Source organism: Heteronotia binoei, chromosome 3 (assembly GCF_032191835.1).
Source record: "Heteronotia binoei isolate CCM8104 ecotype False Entrance Well chromosome 3, APGP_CSIRO_Hbin_v1, whole genome shotgun sequence".
NCBI lineage: Eukaryota > Metazoa > Chordata > Lepidosauria > Squamata > Gekkonidae > Heteronotia > Heteronotia binoei.
This window is the reverse complement of record NC_083225.1, coordinates 120,062,865-120,086,219: the sequence shown is the minus strand read 5'-3', so window position 1 is coordinate 120,086,219 and position 23,355 is coordinate 120,062,865. Positions and strand designations below refer to the sequence as shown.

At 42.3% G+C, this 23,355-nt stretch overlaps 1 protein-coding gene across 12 annotated transcripts in view; it reads right to left on the bottom strand.

Moving 5' to 3' along the window:
• Window positions 1-23,355, bottom strand: part of ROBO2 (roundabout guidance receptor 2) — a 1,840,872-nt gene that overhangs the window by 30,149 nt on the left and 1,787,368 nt on the right. For all 12 annotated transcript variants that reach the window (XM_060234422.1, XM_060234419.1, XM_060234423.1 and 9 more), the window contains one exon: window positions 20,794-21,005. In XM_060234422.1, coding sequence (XP_060090405.1) covers window positions 20,794-21,005 — 212 coding nt within the window. The remainder of the gene's footprint in view (window positions 1-20,793; window positions 21,006-23,355) is intronic.

Sequence of the window (23,355 nt, the reverse complement as noted above, 5' to 3'; positions counted from 1 at the left end):
ACAGGCCTGACACAGTGGAGAAGCCAAGATAACAGCAAAGACCAAGCCTTTCAAAAGGCCAGCTTTTAAAGCTAAAAACCAATATGTATAAGAGAAGCTTGATTGTTGGGATTACTGTGAAACAAAAACAAATAAAATAGATAAAACCATAATGTTGCCTAACTGTAATATCCTGGCATGATTAATTAAACCAAACTCTAGTTTACATTCAAGGAAGTTAAGCACATGCATCTCTTTGAGACAGCAATTCTAGGGATTTCAATGAGCCAACATGCATGTTCTGGATTCTGGCTTCACTGGTGGACCTTCTGATGGCACCTGTTTTTTGGCTGATGTGTGACACAGAGTATTGGACAGGATGGGCCACTGACCTGATCCAATATGTTCTTATGCATATTTAATATTTAACACAGGCAAGCCTCATTTTGGGCAGAAGCTTACAGAAGTGGAGCTCCAGAACCTCTACATTTTATTGTGCTCTTTCTTTCTTATGCCCTATCCTCACCCCCAAATACTTGTTTCTGGGCTCCACTGTTCAAACCCCCTGTGAGAATTTTGCTGAACTCTAAGATTTGACATACTTTCTAATATTTCCCCCCACAAAAAAATAGGAAGATAACCAAAACGTATAAAGCAGACAGATGAAAATCTTCATCATGCCACTGTGGCCACATAGGAAAAAGTAATTTTAAAAGTATGATGGAAATGAGGTTTTATTATGACAATTATAATTCAAGAAGCATTTTAAGGTAGATGTTGAGCTGATATAATCTAGTACACCTTCCAATGTCAGGGGTGTGTGGGTTATGCAAATAAGTTGAACTAATGAACTCTGGCACATCTTTTTCTAGGAAATGATCTTTTTCTATGAAATGATCCCTGGGCAGTTATAGATGCTAAGGCCGCAGTCAACTACAGGCTTGGTGCAATCTGGCAATGCCTCAAATCACACCATTTTATTTTGTAGTGGGATGTTTTGATCAAACATCCCACCATAAACAGGCTTCACTGCACACTTGCCTCATGACTGATTTTCGGGTTGTTGTGGCATCCTTTTTTCTCTCATCCATGCACATAAACATGTATCCAAAGCTTCAGTTCCTTTTTGACAGCTCCACAAGCCTTCTGCCAAGTACTCCAGCCCCTCTCAGTCTCCTTCCTTTCACATCTCTTTCTTGGAATACATGGGTGAGTGGGTGTGCAGATTTACATGAGAGTAGTCCCACTGACATCAGTACATTTACCTTGTGTCAATCATTCTCAAACAGCAACTCTGACAGAGAAATAGCAGAGAGGGGAGTTTTTTTTGGGGGAGGGAGGATTTGTCACTCATAATTGACTCTTCTAGCGACTGACAATCCAGAATGACTAACTACTACGGGGCGATTATGCGCACATTGCTACCGGATTTTTTTTTTTAAAAGGAGACAGAAATTGAAGGGAAGGCCCAGATGGCTTGACTTTACAAGAGGCGAGATCAGACAGCTGGAAATGCAAGGTAGAAGCGCTGGCATCCATAATGACTAGATTTTCATGGTGTCCATTAAGGCAGCTTCAAAGATGGGGCAGAACGGAGTGGCAATGACTGGCGCACAGAAGGCAAATGCCACTGTCTGATCGTGCCCCTTATATCCGCAATGATATCGAATCAAACTGCTCGTGTGACCATAGTCTAAATAGTTAAAGTGGCTTATAAATGGTTAAAGTGGTTTTATAGAACAGGAGTCCAGCATTCATAGGGGAGAATTTGAATTCTGATACATTTTGTAGTATGCTTGCTGAAGAAACTTCCAATTAAAGAAACCTCTAAAACAGAAAACAAAACTCTAATAGTACACACTGTTGTGCTTTATAGAAGTATTTTCCTTCTTTAAATCACATCATATTAATATATCAGTATATGGATATCAATACTGCATTTTCCCATCTAATTTGTCAGTGATTGCAGAAATGGGAGAATCTGCTGGTTTGTTACCCTTTAGCATAGAAGATACGGTCAGAATGTATTGAGAGATATATTGCTGTTTGTTTTGCATAAATTGCTTGCAGATAAAAAAATGTGAAGGATTCTATGATGAAATCCTATGCACTGGAAAATAGAGTTAAGCCAGTTCAAGTTTATACTGGGCATCATTATGACTTCATTAGAACTAAACCTCCTTGGTACTCAGCCAGTTTCTACAGCTGGATTCTTGCAAGGAATGAATGAGCATGTTGTATGTTAATGTTTTGAGGTGATTTGTGGGAAGGTAGTTCTATGACATCCCTGCCCCTTTTCCTGAAGAGCAAGCTCGCTTCCCCAAGCCTAGAAACTAAAAGTGCTCTGCTATCACATCATGCAAGAAGGATTTATCCTGTCTCCCTTCAATGGATTCACAGGCTTAAGTACCCCAGTGTGAGAAACACTCTGGTAGAACAAAGAGTATTGACATTTTTCTGCAATCAGCGGTGACTTTTTCAAATAGGAATAAAGAGCCTTTATGCAGGTGCTTTTCCCATACAATGCAGATCACTTTGTTTTCCAGGAGCCTGTTTGAATTTCCATTTTTTCTGCCAGTTGTAATTTTTTTCTCCTGCTGAAAGCAGCAGTAAGCACTTTATCTAGAACAAAATCAACCCTTTGAAAAGCTGAATACTGTTTTTTCTTTTCCATAAAATATTCTAGGTGCTAAAGCAATCAGGAAGTTAAAGAAAAGACTGAATGGGACTGAATGTTTGATCCTGGATTCAGTATTACCAGATGTTTTCCAGATAATAAAAAGAACTATTATCCTTATTCAGATATAGCATTCTGCTTTTCAGAACTAACAAATCCATGTAATATCAGTGTGCATATGACTTTAACTGGCCTTTCTCTCAATCTATATACAGATTATCTGTACAAAAACAGACCCTGTACAAAAACAGAGAGCCAATTTGGTGTGGTGGTTAAGTGCATGGACTCTTATCTGGGAGAACTGGGTTGGAATCCCCACTCCTCCACTTGTACCTGCTGGAATGGCCTTGGGTTAGCCATAGCTATCGCAGAGGTTGTCCTTGAAAGTGAGAGCCTTCTCAGCCCCACCCACCTCACATGGTGTCTGTTGTGGGGGGGGGAGATAAAGGAGATTGTAAACCACTCTGAGTCTCAGATTCAGAGAGAAGGGAGGATTATAAATCTGCAATTCTTATTCTTCTTTATACTGGCTTCCTATATAACTGCCTGAGATGGTCCTCATTTCAGTCTATACAACTCAGGTTCACATGAAGAAACATTAGAATAAAACAAGGAGAGACCTCAAGAAACTTGTGAGTAGGGGGCACCCCTCTACCTTTGCTTTCCTCCCTCTACCCAGCAGCCTTCTCTTTCTCTCCCATCCCCTCTAGCCAGCCCAGCCCAGTAGGTCCCTCAGCAGTAACTTGCAGTCAAAGTTCAGCCAGTGCTTGCTGTCACTGCTGTAGTTCTGCAGCTGCTCCCTGCTGAGTGCCTGGAGGAGCAGGCCCAGGCCAAACAGCAGTGGCGGCAGCAGCAAGGGTGGAGTGCCCCAAGCGTGCAGGAAAATCTCCTTTCCCTCCATGTGCCCCTGATCTGCAGAAATGTATCCACACATAGAGAGCACAGTTGGAAATTAGATATATAGATCTGTTCTGTATGAAAAGGGGCACTACAACAAAAAATGTTAAAATTAATAGGCAAGTCAGAATTTAAGAGAAGTGTTTTCATGCAATCTGGAAGCATTCCAAACATTTTTATTTACATGAAAAGGTTTCTTGTGTAACGGGAGCCAATTAGTGGTTAGATTTCAGATAGAGACAAAATTTAAGATAATTACATATATTTTAAATTAATCCAGACCAGCAACCCAATGCCTTTGGTTTGTACGTGGCTCGGCAAATAAGAATTGTTGCCTGCAAGCCACTGGACAGTGTCCATGTTCTTTTTGCTAACCTGCAGGTATTGGCACCTCATGGGCAACTAGATCTGACTGTCATGTAAATCTCCTGTAACATGAGTTTGAAACAGCCCGATCCAAACAGTGCTTCACTTATTCAGTAGTACATTTAATCAGAATAAAATTACTATAAGTCATCACCATACTTTTAAATCTGATTTTTTCCCAGTTTAAAAATCTACTTGCTCCTTTCCATAGAAAGAGAAAGCCGTTTAACTTTCATTCACTGATGCTTATTTTCTTCTTCTTCTGTATCTTGATCAGCATAATAGAGAAGACAGAACTTGAATTTTTGCTCTTTTGCATTTTGCTGTTTACTGGGATACATATATAAGGCATGATCATATTCCATAATTACACCCTTAGCATATACAATTATTCTTTATCCAGTTAGTCTTCAGAGAACTGTAAAGGCAGACATATGTAAAAGAAATACTGTATGGTGTGAAATGCTTCTCACTGTAATCAGCAGGATGATTTGTCAGGGCTTGCCAATACAGAAAACTTCTCAGGCAGAATTTAAGTCATTTTTTAATCTATTGGCAATGGCAAGAGTCCCCCACCCCCAATAAGGCCTTCTTTACATTAGGCAATGTTACTATTTATTTTATATAATCTAGGTTCTCCAAAGATGATTGTTAAAGCTACAATATTAACATAAGCCCCAGAGAAATGACACAAAGGTTGAAAACATATATTAATCCTGCAGACCAGCTGTGGTTAGGCTGTTATGAAAAAGAGCCAAACATACAGAAACACATCTATTTCCCAAATGTTGGCAGATCAGTGGATATCGAAATATACAAATCAGGGCCACAATGAAAAAAAGAATTTTTGTTCAAACTTGGGGGGCTATCCCCAGGTTTGAAAAAAAACTGAAATTGTTAAAAATATACATATTGGGGGGAGTTTAAATCCACTCCACTCTAGGCCATGGCAGCAACCAGGAGCCACTCAAGGCCCAGCCACAGTGGAAGGTGGAGTCTGAGAGCCACTCAAGGCCCAGCTACAAAAAAGGTCAAATGCTGCTCCAGGTCTGGCTTTGGCAGGCGGGATAAGAGTTACTGCCACCAACGTGGCAATCATGGTGTGAGTGGGATTGGTATGTTGCTGCCAGTACCATAAAGGCAGCAAAGCTGTTTGCAACCTCAGTTCCATGTGGAGGGGGGAAGGAGGGCACCCATGGTGAGGGGTTCCTTTATTCCCTTACCATTAACCCAAATTACCAAAGTTAGAAAGAACACATGTACACCTAGGGTTTTTTTTGATAAATTGGAATAACATTGGTTGCAACTTTATTAGTTACAGCTGTAATAAGCTTAGGCACAGCACAGGGAACCAGATCCTGTTTATCAACTGACCTATCTGCCAGTTGATGATCTCCTGCCTGTCCCAGCCCACTGACTGCAATCATGGGAAACCTTGGATCCCACAAGGGTGGCCACCATGGAGAGGTCTCCCCTGCCACCTGAGCATGAGGATACTCCCTGGCAGTACCTCCAGGCTAAGCATTCCTATTGACCCTCATACCAAAATCCCTTAAAGGGATCCCCATACTCATGAAAATCAGCATGCAGGCTGGCTTTCCTGAGAATGGATCCAGCCCCATGATGATACCACCACAAGAACCAGGCCTCCTCTTGCCTGGCTCCCACCAATGCCCCTACAGCTGTAGCCAAGCACGTAAGCACTGTAGCCAAAACCATGCAGCCAAATATCCATTCCCCAGGGAAACAAATGAACCCCATCAGGCTGAAACGGGGCTTCATGCCATCATAGCGAAATCATAGAATCACAGAATTGGAAGGGACCTCCTGGGTCATCTAGTCCAACTCCCTGCACAATGCAGGAAATTCACAAATACCACCCCCTAAATTCACAGCATTCTTATTGCTGTCAGATGGCCATCTAGTCTCTGTTTAAAAACCTCTAAGAAAGGAGAGAAGATGGTGATAGTATCACCTCTCAGCCACCTCCTCTCCAGGCTAAACATGTCCAGCTCCTTCAACCTTTCTTCATAGGACTTGGTCTCCAGACCCCTCACCATCTTGGTCATCCTCCTGTGGACACGTTCCAGCTTGTCTATATCCTTCTTAAAATGTGGTACCTAAAACTGAACACAATATTCCAGGTGAGGTCTTACCAGAGCAGAGTCAAGCAATACCATCAGTTCAGGTGATCGGGACACTATACTTCTGTTGATACAACCCAAAATTTCATTTGCCTTTTTAGCCACCATATCACACTGTTGACTCATGTTCAGCTTATGGTCCACTAAGACCCCTAGATCCTTTTCGCACATACTACTGCTAAGACAAGTCTCCCCCATCCTATAACCATGCATTGGATTTTTCCTACCTAAATGCAGAACTTTACATTTATCCCTGTTAAAATTCATTTTATTGATTTTAGCCCAGTTTTCCAGCCCGTCAAGATCATCCTGTACCTTTGTCTGTCTTCTACTGCATTTTGCAACCCCTCCCCCCAATTTAGTATAATCTGCAAATTTAATAAGCATTCCCTCTATTCTTTCATCCAAATCATTTATAAAGATGTTGAATAAAATGACCCCAGGACAGATCCTTGAGGTACTCCACTTGTCACTTCTCTCCAAGTGGATGAGAAACTATTCACAAGCACTCTTTGGGTGCGATCTGTTAACCAGTTACAGATCCACCTAATGGTAACAGGATCCAAACCACATTTTATCAACTTGTCAACAAGGACAGTATGTGGAACCTTATCAAAAGTCTTACTGAAATCAAGATAAACGATGTCTACAGCATCCCCCTGATCCAGTAAGGTAGTCACTTTCTCAAAAAAAGAGATCAGGTTAGTCTGACATGACTTGTTCTTAAGAAAACCATGCTGGCTCTTAGTAATCACAGCCATCCTTTCTAAATATTCTAGGACTGACTGTTTGATAATTTGTTCTAAAACCTTTCCAGTTATAAATGTCAAGCTGATGGGTTGGTAGTTACCTGATCCTCCTTTTTCCCCTGTTGAAGATGGGGACAACATTCACCCGTCTCCAATCTTTCAGCACGTTTCCTGTTCTCCAAGAATTCTCAAAAATAATAACCAGAGGCTCAGAAATTACATCTGTAAGCTCTTTTAGTCCTCTTGGATGCATTTCATCTGGTCCTAAGTACTTAGTTTCATTCAAAGAAACTAGGTGTTTATGTACTACCCATATGCTGATCCTAGGTTGGAACTCCATACCCTCATTATATGTTCTGTTTATGCCATGTTGAGCACTGTTTCCCTCAGAAGAGAAGACTGAGGAAAAGTAGGAATTGAGCAGTTCCACCCTCTCTTCATTACCTGCTCCAATTTCATTTTCCCTCCCTCGCAATGGGCGCACCATGTCTTTGCTCTTTTTCTTACTCTGAACATAAGAACCCTTTTTTTTTTAGCATCTTTGGCCAGCCTAGGTGAATCCAGATGGTGAATCCAGAGCCCTCCCCCCCGCCACCACAATCCTGCCCAGCTTCTTAGTCACCTTGGAATAACACTGGCCACAACCTTATTAAGTTACAGCTGAAATAAGCTTCGGAACAGCATGGAGTACTGGATTTGACCTAATCAGGATAACGAGCCCCTTCCTAAGACTGGTGCTGAAACCAATCAGACCAAAAAAAGGGTTGTAGCGGAGAGCTTCTCCCTCAGTGTCTGTAGGTCTGCTGTGGCTTGGTGCACCATATCAATGCCAGAGTGGCCCCCAAATCATTCTCACTGAGTTGTATCACCAGCATGCTGGGATGCCTGCAATTTTCCAACTGGGACCACACCATAGGTAGAAGGGCATCCCATCTCATATCCCACTTGCCAAGCAACTCCCACCTTATCCTGCAGACTGAGCTCCCTGCCCCAAAGCAACGAGGTCACTTAGATGTTCACCCAATGCATAATACTGCGTCCATAGAGCCAGAATGATCAGTGCTGTTCTTTGAAACTGAATGAGCCAATATTAATCATCAGGTACCAAATGAAGGTGAATATACCTCTGGTAGGCCCCAGAACACCATCTTCTAATGGCCCAGATACTTATTGGCCACATGTCTTATTTGGTGACTGTAGTCGTTGCCATGATATGGAAAGAACTGGGCCCAAAGTTTCTTGAGGGAAGACCCACAGCAGCCATGCCTGCCCACAGGCCAAGCTGGGCAAAGTGCAAGTGAGTCCCCCACTGCCACTGATCTGCCTTAGACCTCCTTATGGTTAGGGAGACTCCTGTTCCATTAACCAGTAGGCCACCAACTGTACAGGGATAGTTGGCTGTATCCATTCTTGAGTTTGCCACCAGCTCTCCGACCCTCACTGTCCTGAAAAAGGCTAAAGTGAACACTGTTCTGAATAAGTTGACCAGCATAAGGTCAGCAGTTTATGGGCTAACTGTGTCAGGAGCTCAAATGTCAAGGGCCTACAAGGGTCCTGTGCTTTGGGTGGAGCTACCTGCACCCCTCAACCATCCCTCAACCACCTTGCATGCCTTAAGGGCATTGCATGGTCAAAGAAACTGTTGGACTTGCTGAAAAATGAAATGGTGGCGATGTGCACTTGTAAAGTCCATGCAAGTGGGCGATGTAATGATGAAGTATTTCTGGTGGAACTGGCCAAGCATCCAGAGCCACAGCACCAGTGGAGAAAGCCAGGAAGACTGAGACAGCTGCTGCATAGGAGCTGAAGGTCAATAGGGTGAGGGAATTGAACACACTTTGCATTATTGTACAGAAGTTCCTAGGGAATGAGTCCAGATAGCAGCTGGCCTCTGGCACCAGGTTGTAGAACCTCTCCTTCTGGAGGCTAGACAAGGCATCCATGAAGCTGTTATCAATACCAGCTATGTGGCAAGCAGAAAATGTTATGCTGACTAATAAGCAACTAACACCAATCTTTATACCAGTTACATGACATGCTCAGAATGTGGTTTTTTAGAGCTCTCACTACTGCCTGGTTGACACAACAAAACTTGACTTCTTATTTTGGAACTGAAATAACTGTCACCACTAGAATAAGGAACAGTTCTAAAAAGGTGAGGTCTTACTCTATGTTCGTCCTTGCCCATTGGGCAGACCATTGATGAGCACTCTAATGCCCAATGAAGTACACCCTAAAGCTACTGATGCCTGCTGCATCTGACTATACTTGGATGCTATCACCCAATTCCACCATTCTCTGTCAAATAGTAACCACATTATAGTCAGAAGGAAAGGCCAACCACACCCTGAGTTCCTCTTTCATGCCCTTAGTTACTCTTATATCATGTTGTGGCATGGAGACACTGGCCGTGGCCTTTGCCAGGTGTGCACAAAAGGCACTGCCTGGTGTAACAACCCAACAGGCAGAATTAAGATGACCCACCAGTTACTGTAGCTCCTGTAATGTACACTTGGTGTGTGACAATACCAGGGTGGATTAAAGCCCGCAGCGCAAGCAATTTGTCTTCTGGCAGGCTGGATGTTCCCTCACTGAATCAAGCTGTATGCCCAGATATGCCAGACACACCGGGGGGTCCTTTGTCTTGTGTGCCAGTGGCACTCCAGATCCCTAGCTAGAGCCTGAAATGACATGAGGTGTTCCCCACAGATGGGACTATCTGCTGGGCTGATGAAAAGAAAACTGTTGAGATAATGAGCAATGTGGATGGTACCAGCTATGACTTTTGCTGCCTATTCAAGAAAGGCACTGAAGTCTCAAAGGCTGCACATGCCACGGATCATCCCATGGGCACAGCTTTATCCACATACCAAAACTTCTGAAACATAAAACCGAGCAGCAGAAGTCTCCAGGGTGATCCAGGAGCAGAAGAAAAGCTGATTGAACATCATGTTACTAAAAATGCTTGAGGTCTCCTCTTTAGATGGGGAAATTAGCAAGAGGGAGACTAGGTAGAGCGAGTTAGGAGCGTGGATCTTTTCACCTATGATACGAAGGTTCTCCTATAATATGAAGGTCCAGTCCCAGAAAGAAAAGACACTAGATCAAATATATTTTATAATGTTTACTAAAAAATATGTATATAAGGTACAAACACACACACAAGCAATAAAACACACGCAGACAAGAGCTAGGAAAGATAGAGGTGATCGATAGGGATTTGTAGGGGTTGTTGAAGCAGGTAAGACTACCTGTCCATATGTGCAAAGGTCCAGTTACAACTTGAAGATGGAGACATGCACTGCCATCATGCCATGTCTGAGGGTCCCCTTACTTAGAGTAATGGGGGGGGGCAATCTGGTTATATGTACTCAGACTGAACAAAGAGGTGTGGCTTGCTCTCATGTTTTATAAGGTTGGGAGGGTCTTCAACCCTCCCAGAACTATAATGATGCTTGAAGAGAGGAGGCCCTCCCATAACTTAATGTTGCTTGATGGGCTTTTTGGGTTAAAACAATAGGTGTGACTGACTTAGTAATCTTTGCCAAGATGGGTTATGATAGGTCAGAGTGGATTTGTGATCCTTTAATTAATTTAGGATGACACCCTGAGAAAAAGTAAACATAGAATATAAAGGATTTATATATGTGTTAGACATTACCACAGTAGTAGACCAAGAGGAGAGTTGAGTTGAAGCGATGAGCCAAGAAGGTGGCCGTATAATCAGATGGCCAGAAATTTAAGGCACAAACAATACCTACCTATTGAACACATAATCTTATCGCTCAGTTGGGAGGGGGAGAGCAGCCAGTACAGGAAAACGCCTATGTTGCAATCAGAGCCAAGCCCCTGCATGTTCTGTGATATTTCTCACAGAGAGAGAGAGAGATGTTCTCCCTTGGCCTGTTTTCTGACAAGCATTCATTTTGGTTTCCTTAGCTTGGGGTCCCCTTATTCAGGTAGGGTACCCCTAAAGAGGAAGGCAGCGTCTCCTGGCCACAATCACATTTTGCAATGAGTGCTACCAGACAGCAGTCCCTGACCAACTCCACCACTTGATTGAATGATGTGTCTTTTACAGAGCAAAGTTCAGGGGTGATGGCATTGTTAACTGATGACCCCTTTGGATATGAAAGGTGATGGATGAATCTGAACTTGCCTAGGGTTTTCTTTGGACTACCCCCAGAAGGGAGACTCTGAGGTTTGGAGATGGTGGAGTCTCAAACTGCCTGGTAATGCAGTTCCCATCTCACTCCGAATATTTGCTGTCACTACATCCAGGTTCTCTCTGGCAGACTTAAGATTGGCAGTGTCTGTGATAATTCGTTGGCTGTGAAAAGGATTGGGAAACCATGGGTGAAGCTGTCCCAAAGATAAGCCATGGTGGGCCAGCAAGGGTAAGCGTCTAGAAGTGGGAGGAGAATGACTAGTTTGATTAGGATGACAGATAAATACCAGTAATTACTTGGCAGCTCACTTCTGAGCTGTTGTTTTGGAAGAGGAGGTGGCACTGGACCACCCTCTCAACCTTACATCAGGCGCCATTGGAGGAAGGGCAATTTCCCCAAAAGTGCTGCTGTGTTCCGGAGGAATGGTGGCAAGACATTTTGGGTGCCTGAGCAGATTATGGTCAAATTTACAGCGGGCCATTCGACAACAGCCCTGACTGAACTCCCAGCAAAATCTGCATTTAGATTCATGTTGACACTGCTATTTCCCCACTCTGGCAGCTTCTGACTTTCCATTAATGTATGGACCAACCTCCACCAGCACATTTTATTATGCAGCAAAACCCACCTGGTCTTTGCATTGTAATTTGCATGTTTGTGAAAAGCCTCATTGTACTCCACTGGGGCCACATCCCCAGCCAATAGCTTGGCCTTGAGTACATTGCCAGGGTGATTAATAAGGCGCCACCCCCTGTCTAGGGATGCCATTGTCAGTACCCCCATACATAATTGATACTAAGTCATCCATCCCTTTTGCTGCCACCCTTTTTGGCTCTTCCAGTGTGAACCTCCTCCCCCTCTAGATTGAACAAAGTAAAAATGTAAATGTAGAAACCATCCAGAAACATCCCCTTGACCTTTTCTGACACGTGGGTCCTCCTCACCGCCAAAAGTGGATTCAACCGATGAGGGATCTGAGCCATCTGGGCTACTTCAAACATCCTCTAGGCTCCTCTGCTTTGTGGCGCCTCCCACCTGCACTGGATCACTCAGACTGGCAGGCCTGACATGTGCTGCCTTTCTCCAATAATCATTTTCTGGCTACCTGGAATCCCCTCCTGGAGAGTGTTTACCAGACTGATGCTTGCTGTGGGACTCCCTCCACAAGCAGGAAGCCACTTCTGTTCTCCTATGCCTGCTCTTCCCCTTTGTAGTAGACCCCTGGCGTCTGACGTGAGACCTCCTAGGGCTGATAGAAGACACCAATTCACACAAGGAAGACTGGTCCTGTTGATGTCTGCTGGCCTGATTGTCAATGTGTCTTCCCCAATTGGACTCATCGTCCACCTCTCCTGATCTCCTGGTTCACTTCCATTGCTGGCTGCCAACCACTGTCTGCATGAAGACCTCCAGTGCCCAAGAGATGCCTTGCATGGTGTCAACAATCTCCTCCGCCATTGGCTGCCACACACCTCTGGTGAAGGTGGCTGACTTCCATGCCCTTTGCTGCACAGAGGAGGTGGTAGTGGAAGCAGAAGCCTTTTTACATGAAGCTTGTGCATGTATAGGTGTGGAGGATGCTTTTTTCACCTGACTTGTAGCCCTTTTTGGAGATATGCTGCCCTGGATTCAGAAAGAGATGTTTAGTGAGTGCACAAAAGTTGCCTTATGTATCCATATGCCATGACAAAGATGACCACCTACTACAAGGTGTGATAAAGTATTAACCAAATTATTGCCCAATGCTGGGCACTGATTATCCATTGGAGTTAACTTTCTATCAATTTTTCTATCTATCCATATATTTTTATATCCATCAACCTTTCTATCTATTGCCTTATAGAACTCTGTTGATGAGTCCCGGGAAATACCTGGGTGTATAGCCACCACAAACCCCTGCCACATTCTCCCCATCCCAACGCTGTGCAGGATAGGTTATATTTATTTACTCTTTTTTTGGGCTGCTTCCTTTTTGGTGTTTGCAGAGGGGACTCCCAACGCATGCTGTGCAGCCTGCCAATAGTGGCAGGTATCAGACCTCCACCCCAGCCCTTGCAGGCCCTCTGGTATACAACTGCCTCCAGAAGAGAAGCCCCAAGGAAAGGGTGCATTGTCTGCTGGCAATAGTAATTCAGCTAACCATCTAATCCGAGACTGAAAATTTGGCAGTTGCATAAAGAAAAACGCAATGGGGGAGAGGGGCAACAATGACAATCCATCCTTTTCCAATGCCCTGCAGACCTTATAGGGGTAAGGTTGTTGCTGGGGCCCCTGTGTTGTGGTGGTAATCTTCCCCCTCCCTGCTGACCATCCAGCAGGGCTGAGCCTGCAGCCTCTGTAGCCTCCTGAAGATAACTAAGAGAGGGTGGGAAAGGGAAAAAAGAGGGTGCCTCCAGTGTTGGCATCCTTCTATGCCTTATGCCCCTTCTCTCTTGGCCTTATCTATTTCTTTGGTTGCTGCTGCAGCGGCCTGTCAGAAAGGAAGGAAATGGGAAGGTGGTTCACTCTCTGCTCATCCAGTGTCCACTGTCTATGCCAGCAGGAATCCAAAAGCTGACTTAGTTCCCTTCTGCCTCATGGCCTAGCTCTGCAGACTCACAGGGCATGGCACAGCATGGCAGAGCTCCACAGGGAGAACCAAAAAACCCGACACCAAAAAGAGGGTGATTTGGGGTGATGCAGCACCCTAAGTAGCCCCTCTGATGCCCCCACCCCACCAGCCATCCCTGGGTTTCCTGATAGGCCCAGCGGTGGGCAGGGTGGGCCCCAGATTCCTGGTTCATTGCTGGTCCACCCCATTGCCCTGGCAAGATCTGCCATAGCTGCCTTCACTCCCTCTCTGCAGCACTACAAATGGGATCTGCAATAAATCCAGCCCCCTGCTTGAGGCAAGCTGTCACCACTGCAGCAGTGAAGTTGGAAGGCAGCTGGGCAAACTGCCAGGTGTGCTGCTGAGGCTGTAAAAAGAATGGACAAGCTTCCAACAAGGTGGCAAGGTGGTGAAAAGGCTGGAGGAGGGCTTGCTGAGGCCCTGCTGAGGTGGCAGGATGTTGGAAATCAAGTTAATTACATTTCAGAAATTATAGAGTTAACTGTTGTTGTTTATCTGTAAAAGAGGAAGTGATGTATTGTAGCTTAAATCCAATTAGGAACTCTCTGTTGAGGCTGGGTGAGTGGGTGTCAACTCTCTGTTGAGGCTGGGTGGCAGATGAGGTTCAATGTGGCCAAGTGCAAAGTAATGCACATTGGGGCTAAGAATCCCAGCTACAAATACAAGTTGATGGGGAGTGAACTGGCAGAGACTGACCAAGAGAGAGATCTTGGGGTCATGGTAGATAACTCACTGAAAATGTCAAGACAGTGTGCGATTGCAATAAAAAAGGCCACACCATGCTGGGAATTATTAAGAAGGGAATTGAAAACAAATCAGCCAGTATCATAATGCCTCTGTATAGATAGATGGTGCGGTCTCATTTGGACTACTGTGTGCAATTCTGGTCACTGCACCTCAAAAAGGATATTATAGCATTGGAAAAAGTGCAGAAAAGGGCAACTAGAATGATTAAAGGTTTGGACCACTTTCCCTATGAAGAAAGGTTAAAATGTTTGGGGCTCTTTAGCTTGGAGAAATGTTGACTGCGGGGTGACATGATAGAGGTTTACAAGATAATGCATGGGATGGAGAAAGTAGAGAAAGAAGTACTTTTCTCCCTTTCTCACAATACAAGAACTCGTGGGCATTCGATGAAATTGCTGAGCAGTCGGGTTAGAACGAATAAAAGGAGGTACTTCTTCACCCAAAGGGTGATTAACATGTGGAATTCACTGCCACAGGAGGTGGCGGCGGCTACAAGCATAGCCAGCTTCAAGAGGGGGTTAGATAAAAATATGGAGCAGAGGTCCATCAGTGGCTATTAGCCACAGTATGTATATATATATGTTCACAGTTTTGGAAGAGGAGGTGGCACTGGACCACCCTCTCAAGCAGCAGCTCTGATTCGGAAAAAGATGTCCTTGCAAGGGAAACTGCTGATAAGAGCATCATGGGTTCCCACCCCTTTCCTCGATGCTCCAAGTTTGTACAACAAAATTTATATATATATATATAAAATTTTTGGCCACTGTGTGACACAGACTGTTGGACTGAGTCAGATTGCTCAAGCTGTTGAGTGGTGCTTCCCAAGTGCCATAATTTGCTGCCACTTTGAAAATGGTAGCTTCTTTGGACTCTCCAACAGTACTGAAGAATGGGGTGAGTATGGGAGCAGGACAGTCTCCAGATTTTCGTGTCTGGACTTGTCACCTCAAACTGCCAGTCTTGACCCAGCCTGAGAGATATCAAAAAGTAGGTGGAATGGGATTGCTGCTTCCACAGGTTGCTTGTGGGTCCACACTTACCATTTTCTAAAGTTCAACTCTGGCTTTTTACAGCTGAATATAGAAGACAGTCCTGTCCTTTTTTTCTCTTCATTACTGTTGGAACAAGTTCCAGTTTGCAGTGGCTTCAGGGGTGAGTAGGCATTTTACGTAGCTACTCCTTCTTTTTCACAATTTCTATAACCTTCTTCAGAAGACATCTCTGCCTTCACTGAATGCAAGAAAAGGAGAGTGGGATCACAAATGTTGGCCCAATGCTTGCTTCTATTCAGATGAAAATACGAATGAGCTCATATGTTTGTCTGACATCTGCTCAAGGTAGAAGCGGCAGCTACAATCCTTGTTCACATGTCCTATGAATGTTCTTCTAAACAGGACTGGTGTCAGTGTACTCTAACTGTACCACTCTAACATTCTCCATATAATACTTTAGTTAGACCTTAAAGTAATAATGTGATAGTGCCCTCTACATGCATAAAACAGAAAGGGGAAATCTGTTGTTTTTATTTCCCTCTGACCCAAGGGTATTTTTATGTATTTCTTCTTTTAAGTGAGAGGTCAGTTTCTTCAACCAGATTAAACTGAAAAGAGATGACTATTGAACAGAATGTATGTACGTAAAGATTGTATTGTGAGTCTGGCTTAAGTGTGTGCTCTGGAAAGAGGAACCTGCTAGATTTTGTATCTCATAAAAATGGTAATGCAACAATTAGCAGGGTCATATTATAAAGCACAGATTTTACTTTCGCTTAATGGATCTAGGGATACACATTCATCAGCAGGATAGATTTAGCATAAAACGACATGTAAATGAATTGATGACTGATCATAAATTAATTTTAGCGCTGAAGATGTAATGGAGGCACAGCAAGATGCCACTTTATCATAGTATTTTACTGCTCAGCAACATCTGAACAACTACTTAATGTTCTGTGTGCATGCTAACAGCTTGAATAAATTTGAGAAAATTTTGTGCCTTTCAGCAATGTGGGTGGGTGTGGGGGGAGATTACATAAAAAGATTGAAATTTGAAACAGAAATAAATTTGGCTAAGTGGCATAGATTCATTTTTCATTCATGTTTATAAATGCTTTGATGAAGTTTGCATCTATAAAACGTGTCAAAGTTTTATGTATTACTTTCATTAGTTTACAAAAGATGGCCTGGCAAGCAAAGCAAATATGTAAACATATAGATTCCATCTCATAGTTTAATTCCTTAATTTTAATTGGAATGTTGTTATTGACATGTGATATACAGATATAATATGATATACAGTTAGGTCTAATTACCCAATATTAACAGATTTTGTTTTCCTTCTACACATTTTTCAGAGTTATTATATGACATCACAGTTTATAACCTTATTTTCTTCCTTTATGGTGGTTATATTCCCATGCACCCATTATCCTAACTCATGAATCCATTATTTTACAGAGTCTATGAAATTAATTCCAATTTCATGTCTAAGTACAGAGAAAAGTTGATTTAATAGGCACCTGAGGAGACCTCCCTTTCTAGAGATGTAAAATAGTTCACCAGACCACAATTAACAATTAGATAACATGTAAAGCCATTTCATACGCTACTTTATTCACCAAAGGGTACACTACCACACATCTCTGGAGATTTACTTGTACTTTCTGGCCATTTATGTTGGTATCTATGCACATAATATAGGCATTAAGTCAGGCTGTCCACATGGCCCTGAGAAAACTCACAGATTTAAAGCTCAAGCAAAACAGTTTGGCCTGGAATACAGCTTAGGTAGGAAAAAATAATTTGTCAACAGCTCTGAACTCTTTGGAAAAAGAATGAGGTGTAACAAAGAAATAACAACTATGGAAGTGATTCAATGCCTAAAAAAATTCTGCAAGAACTGCTCTTGGGTGTTATCTTGCTTTTAAATAGGCAAACAGGAGGACAGCATGGTAAATTACACTGAGTGCAAGGGCATCAGTTTTCTCTCAGCAAGGCTACAATTTCAGCAGTACAAGTTTCACTTTTAGAATTTTTAAGAGTGAAAATATTGATGTGTATATATAACTTTTTATTGGAATATGCTGTTTTGAATTTTTTTATTGTTAGCCAATAAAAATTGAGTGATTCCTTAGGAAACTATGGTATCAACGTACATTAAGCAATGAACTCAGTTAAAACTTACAAGGTTCCTGCAGATAGATTCAGGTGGGTAGCCGTGTTGGTCTGAAGTAACAGAACAATATTCAAGTCCAGTGGTACCCATAATATCAACAAAATACCAACAGAGCATAACAGCAGGTTCTCAGTATTCCACAATTAAGAAAGGTACATTTACACATCAGTCACCAATTTTGGTACATTTATTTGCTTCACTATGTTTAGCACCCCCCAAAATTAAATCCAAACAAATAGTGACCATATAAACTAAGCTTGTTATTCCTGTTTGATCACGGCATCTGTTAAACATCATCATTATATTGCATGCTAATTTGCTGCTCATCCCCTACTTATATGTATGGACTGATAACTTCCATTTCACTGTATCTGAAGAAGTGTGCATGCACATGAAAGCTTATACCTTGAATAAAATTTTGTTGGTCTTATGGTGCTACTGGAATACAATTTTGTTCAGTAGAATGTAATGTAATTTTGAATGGTAGATTGGAATGTATTTCTCAGGTCTGGGAACAGGGGAGCTAACTCTAAACAGTCAATTGCCCCACTTCAAAGAAGATGCTATAAGATCACCTCCATGCTTGAGAGGAGATGGATGGAGCATAACAACAGGGTTTCAGATAATTACTCTCAGCATCCTACACTTAAGGATACATCTGCCCATCAGTCTCCAATTCTGACATATTTCCTTTACTATGTTTTCCCCTAGAATTAAATCCAAACAAATGGTAACCATATAAACTAAGCTTGTTACTTCTGTTTGGTCCTTGAATCTGTTAAACATCTTTTTATGCTGTATGCTAATTTACTGCTCACCCTCTACGTATGGACTGGTAATTTTCATTTCATTGTATCTGAAGAAGTGTGTGTGCACATAAAAGCTTATACCTTTTGTTGGAGTTAAAAGTGCCACTGGACTGAAAAGGTTCTTGCAAACTGTAATCTGCAGTCACAGGAAAGGCTTCCAAGCCTAGAGGCTGTATGTATGTATTTCCATGTTTATGGCCAAGGTAAGGCACATGGCTGTAATGCACCTGTTGCTAGTTTCAGTAAGCTTGCAGGAAATGAACGGTTCTCCATAGGCTCCATGTAGGAGATCAGTGTCCTAAACGTTAAAATCCATGCTGGTCAAGGGTTGTGCTTTTGAATAATCTAATGGAGGTAACGTAGAGCTGTCTTGGCTGAGTAATAGATACAACAGAATACTTTGCTTCCTGCTCAATACAAGGAGCAGGAGTATCCTTTCTTGCAAAAGCATCCCTTGATACTCTTGGATTTGCCTACTATTTTCTTGAGCAGGATCAAATAGCAACAATTTTTTTTTCCAAAGGCTCTCCTTCAGGCATTAAAATCTTTGGACATTTGAAAGACATGCCTAACACTTCTAAAGAAGAGGCCATAAACTGGAACCTTCTGCCAGCCTTGGAACCTTCTGCCAGCAAGATAAGCAGTTTAAGTGGATGCTACTTCCACTTCCTAGGAAATGGCTTGCATCATCAAGACCCCAAACACAAACTCTGTGCCCTTGTGCAATAAAAAAGTACCCAATGTTTTTTTTTTAATTACTATCTTAAGATTCTACATGTGTTCAGAATGCATTAAATTATACCAAAAGTCAAAAGTATTACACCCACACAGTATTAGGAATAACAGAATAAAAGTGGGTTGTATAAATATAGATGTGTAAATAGGCCATTTAAAAAACTTTGCTGTATCAGTGCTGACATATTACTATATATTCAAAGAGGCAATATATTGTAGGCAGATTTTTTTGTTAAAAAAATACAGTATTATCACTGTAAAACTTTTACTGTATCATTTTAGTGAAGCTTCAGAGCCATTAAAGGGATATTCAAAAAGATCCAGAATTAAAATCTGAGGGAGATTATGCTAGAAACTCAGGGAAAGTGGCTTAACATAATTGTGTAATAAGTTAATTTTCCAAATTCAAAGATTTAACCTTGTAACTCTTCAAGCTTCCAGTTGGATCTGAATTTCAAATCACAGCAGGAGAGCTACAGTTTTAAAATCTTAATTAACTTGGCAGGCAGTCTGGTCCCAAGGGTAGGGGAAGGAAACTGGAAAGTGGGATAAAACAGCACCTCTTTAATTCAAGCAGAAGAAAAGAAGAAAATCAGAGATATTGATGCTTCATTACTTTCATTTTCCCACCTCTGTCAGTGGAAACTGTAGTGTGTTCTCAGAGCTGCAGAGTTTAGATAAGAGCAAGAAATGCTCAAGACAACTTGCAAGGCAAAGGAATTAAGAGGTACTACATTAATACGTCTTCAGTGAACAGAAATATTCTGTAGATATATACAAAAATTAGTATTATCCCATAAAGTTCAATGACTGAAGAGACATACAATATTTTTAATGAGCTATATAGACCATGCATGCTTGGGCTTCAATAGACCACACTCAACCTAGATACAGTACGTTAAATACAAGCCCAGCATCAACTGAAATGAGTTTGCTGGGGCCTAAAAAGAAGGTCATGATTTTCATGTAAAAACAGCACTTTGTCATAAGACAGAATGGCTGCCAGTCTTCCACCAACACTGATTTTTTTACTGATTCAGAGGCTATGAGCAAGCTTATATATGTTCAAGTTTGACTCTGATGATCTTTTTGTAGCTTTGCTAGACATGCCAGGAATAAGAAACAGTAAGACAAAAAGGCATTCAATTAATGAAATGGTATTTGTCTGAAAGGGAACAATGATTAAATCCATCAGTATGAAGAAAGCACAAAAGAAACATACCACCACGTACAAGTTTCTTAATTCAGTGTTCATATATTGGGATGATCTCTCTGGGGTTATTCATGAAAAAAATCTTTTTACTTTGTTGTGTTCATCACTTTTTATACAGCTTCTCCCCAGTAAAAATATGGAAGCCTTTTACAGATAATGTCAGCTTTTCATGTTGCTTCTGAGGTACAAAACATATTATTTTTAAGTCAGGTTTCTTTTTTCTCTCTCCCCCACTCCTGTGTAATAGACTTGCTGCTGCAGTAGAGTAACTTTCCTTGAAAACCGGAATATAATTGAGTTTTCTTTCAAGTCTTTAAAGCTTTTTAAAATTCATGAATTTTCTTATCATTTTGCTGCAAAGCAAATGCATTTTCAAATCCTTCTTTAACTCTTGTGCTTAATATTAGCACATTTTAAATGCAACAGAAATAGAGCAGAATAAAATGTGCTTAAACATTATTCTATTTATGACATATTTTATGCTTTCATAAATAGAGTTTCACTAGTCATTCCAATTGCCTACCTGTCACAGAGCTGTCTAGATTGTCCATGCTGGATCCTGGAGTATGCTCTAGTCCTCTCAGTGGCCTTGTGATTTCTATAGCCTCTTCCTCAGTATCATCTTCATCTTCATCCTCTGGAATATCTGTTTCCAACTCTGATATTAGAGTCCCAGACACATACCCTAATGGTGGAACAGGAGTCTGAGGTGGCTGTGTGGAACTTTGAATATGCCTGGAACAAAGGAAAAAAACACATGCATTTAACCTCTGAAAGGATCGAAACATTAACACTGCTCCCCTCTCCCTAAAATACAACCTATTCAAAGTTGAATGCTGAAGTAAAATTTAAGCCAATTCAATACTTCCGCTGCAGTCAGTTGGACTTAATGTTCTTAACTTCTGCAAGTTTGTATCCTGCAGGTTTTGCTAACTGTCTAGCAACATCAGCGAGATTAAAATAGCTACGCTGTAAATAAATGTCATTTCCAAGGGATATGTTGAGTGCTTTGAAACTGAATACGTGACGACTCCAAATTACATAGCCAATAAGGTATAGCTGGGTTCTAATTTTTATTGCACATTGTTATTGCTTAAGTTTGTTGTAATCTGCCCTGAGCCTGCTCACGAGATAGAGCGGACTAGAAATAAACAAAAATAAATAAATGTATGACAACTGAGGTACAATATGTCCAGGGAACATTAATAATGTGATTTTTATCCTTAGAACTATGCTTCAAAGATGACTGTTCAGAAACAGCAAATGTAAATTTCTGAGTATATTTTGGATGCATTTATAAGGCCAGAAAGGTCAAGTTAGGTGCATAGTACAAAAGCCACATCATTTTGACTCCCCTGCAAAGAAAGGCCATTTTCTCTTAATACAATGTAAGGCATGACTTCTTTAAAAATGTATGTAATTTGGGGACATGCATATACTGGCTTAATATTTCAATTATCAAAGTGGCAAATCCATTTCCTTGTTACAGATTACACAGAAAACTAACCAAATCAAGATAGCCTTTCACTTTGGATGATCAAACATGCAAAATAAAACCAGTAAATTTCATTGTATGTGATGTAGGTCTGTTTCCCTGAGGAAGGTCCGTTTCCCTGAGGAAGGTAGTCTTCAAGAACACGGTGCTGGCTATATCCTCTACTGGTCAGGTAAATCAAAGGCTGAGAGCCGCCTTTCTGGCGTTGGCTTCATGGTCAGGAACTCCATTGCCTCCAAACTCGAAAACCTGCCAACAGGTCACTCAGATCGCATCATGTCCATGCGCCTCCCACTTCAAAACAAGCAGCATGCAACACTCTTCAGTGTGTATGCCCCAACCCTTCAAGCAGATCCTGCAGAAAAGAACAAGTTCTATGCTGATCTACACAACCTCGTACAGAAGACCCCTACAGAGGACAAGGTGATCATCCTTGGCGACTTCAATGCCAGAGTAGGTAAAGACTCGGAAGCCTGGAAAGGAGTACTTGGCAAACACGGCATTGGCAACTGCAATGACAACGGGCGCCTCCTGCTAGAATTCTGCATGGAGCACCAGCTCACCATCACCAACACTATCTTCCAGCAGAAGAACAGTCTGAAGACAACCTGGATGCACCCACGGTCCAAGCACTGGCACCTTATCGACTACATTCTGGTGCGCCAGAGAGACCTTCAAGATGTCTTACACACCCGAGTAATGCCCAGTGCAGAATGTCATACGGATCATCGTCTTGTACGCTGCAATCTCCGTCTTCACTTTAAACCCACACCCAGGAGAGGAGGTATCCCTCGGAGGAAGTTTCAGGTTGGCAGTCTCCAGTCAGCCGAAGTTAAAGCTGCCTTCCAGGCAAAACTCCAGTCAAGAATTGAGGACCCCAGTTGCCCCACAGACCCTTCTCCAGAACCACTCTGGGAACACCTAAAAACTACCGTCCTGCAGATCTCTGAAGAAGTCCTCGGGTTCTCCACAAGGAAGAACAAGGACTGGTTTGATGAGAACAATCAAGAGATCCAAGATTTACTGGCGAAAAAGAGATCTGCCTACCAAGCACATCTTGCTCAGCCCTCCTGTCCTGGGAAAAAAGCAACCTTTCGCGCTGTATGTAGCAACCTCCAGTGCAAGCTTCGAGACATTCAGAACGAGTGGTGGACCAAGCTTGCTGAGAGAACCCAGCTGTGTGCAGACACTGGTGATTTAAGAGGGTTCTACGAAGCCCTGAAGGCAGTATATGGTCCATCATATCAGACTCAGAGTCCCTTGCGTAGTGCAGACGGCCAAGTGCTCCTCACAGACAAGGCATCCATATTGAACCGGTGGTCGGAGTATTTTCAGGTTCTCTTCAGTGCCAACCGCGTAGTTCAAGATTCAGCAATTCACCTCACCCCACTTCAACCAGTGAAAAGAGAGTTGGATGAGATCCCCACTCTAGAAGAGACTGTTAAAGCCATCAAGCAACTGAAAAGTGGCAAGGCAGCAGGAGTTGATGGAATTCCACCAGAGATCTGGAAGCATGGGGGCACAGTACTACATAGCTCACTTCACAAAGTACTTGTCACCTGCTGGGAACAAGGCAAATTACCACGGGAC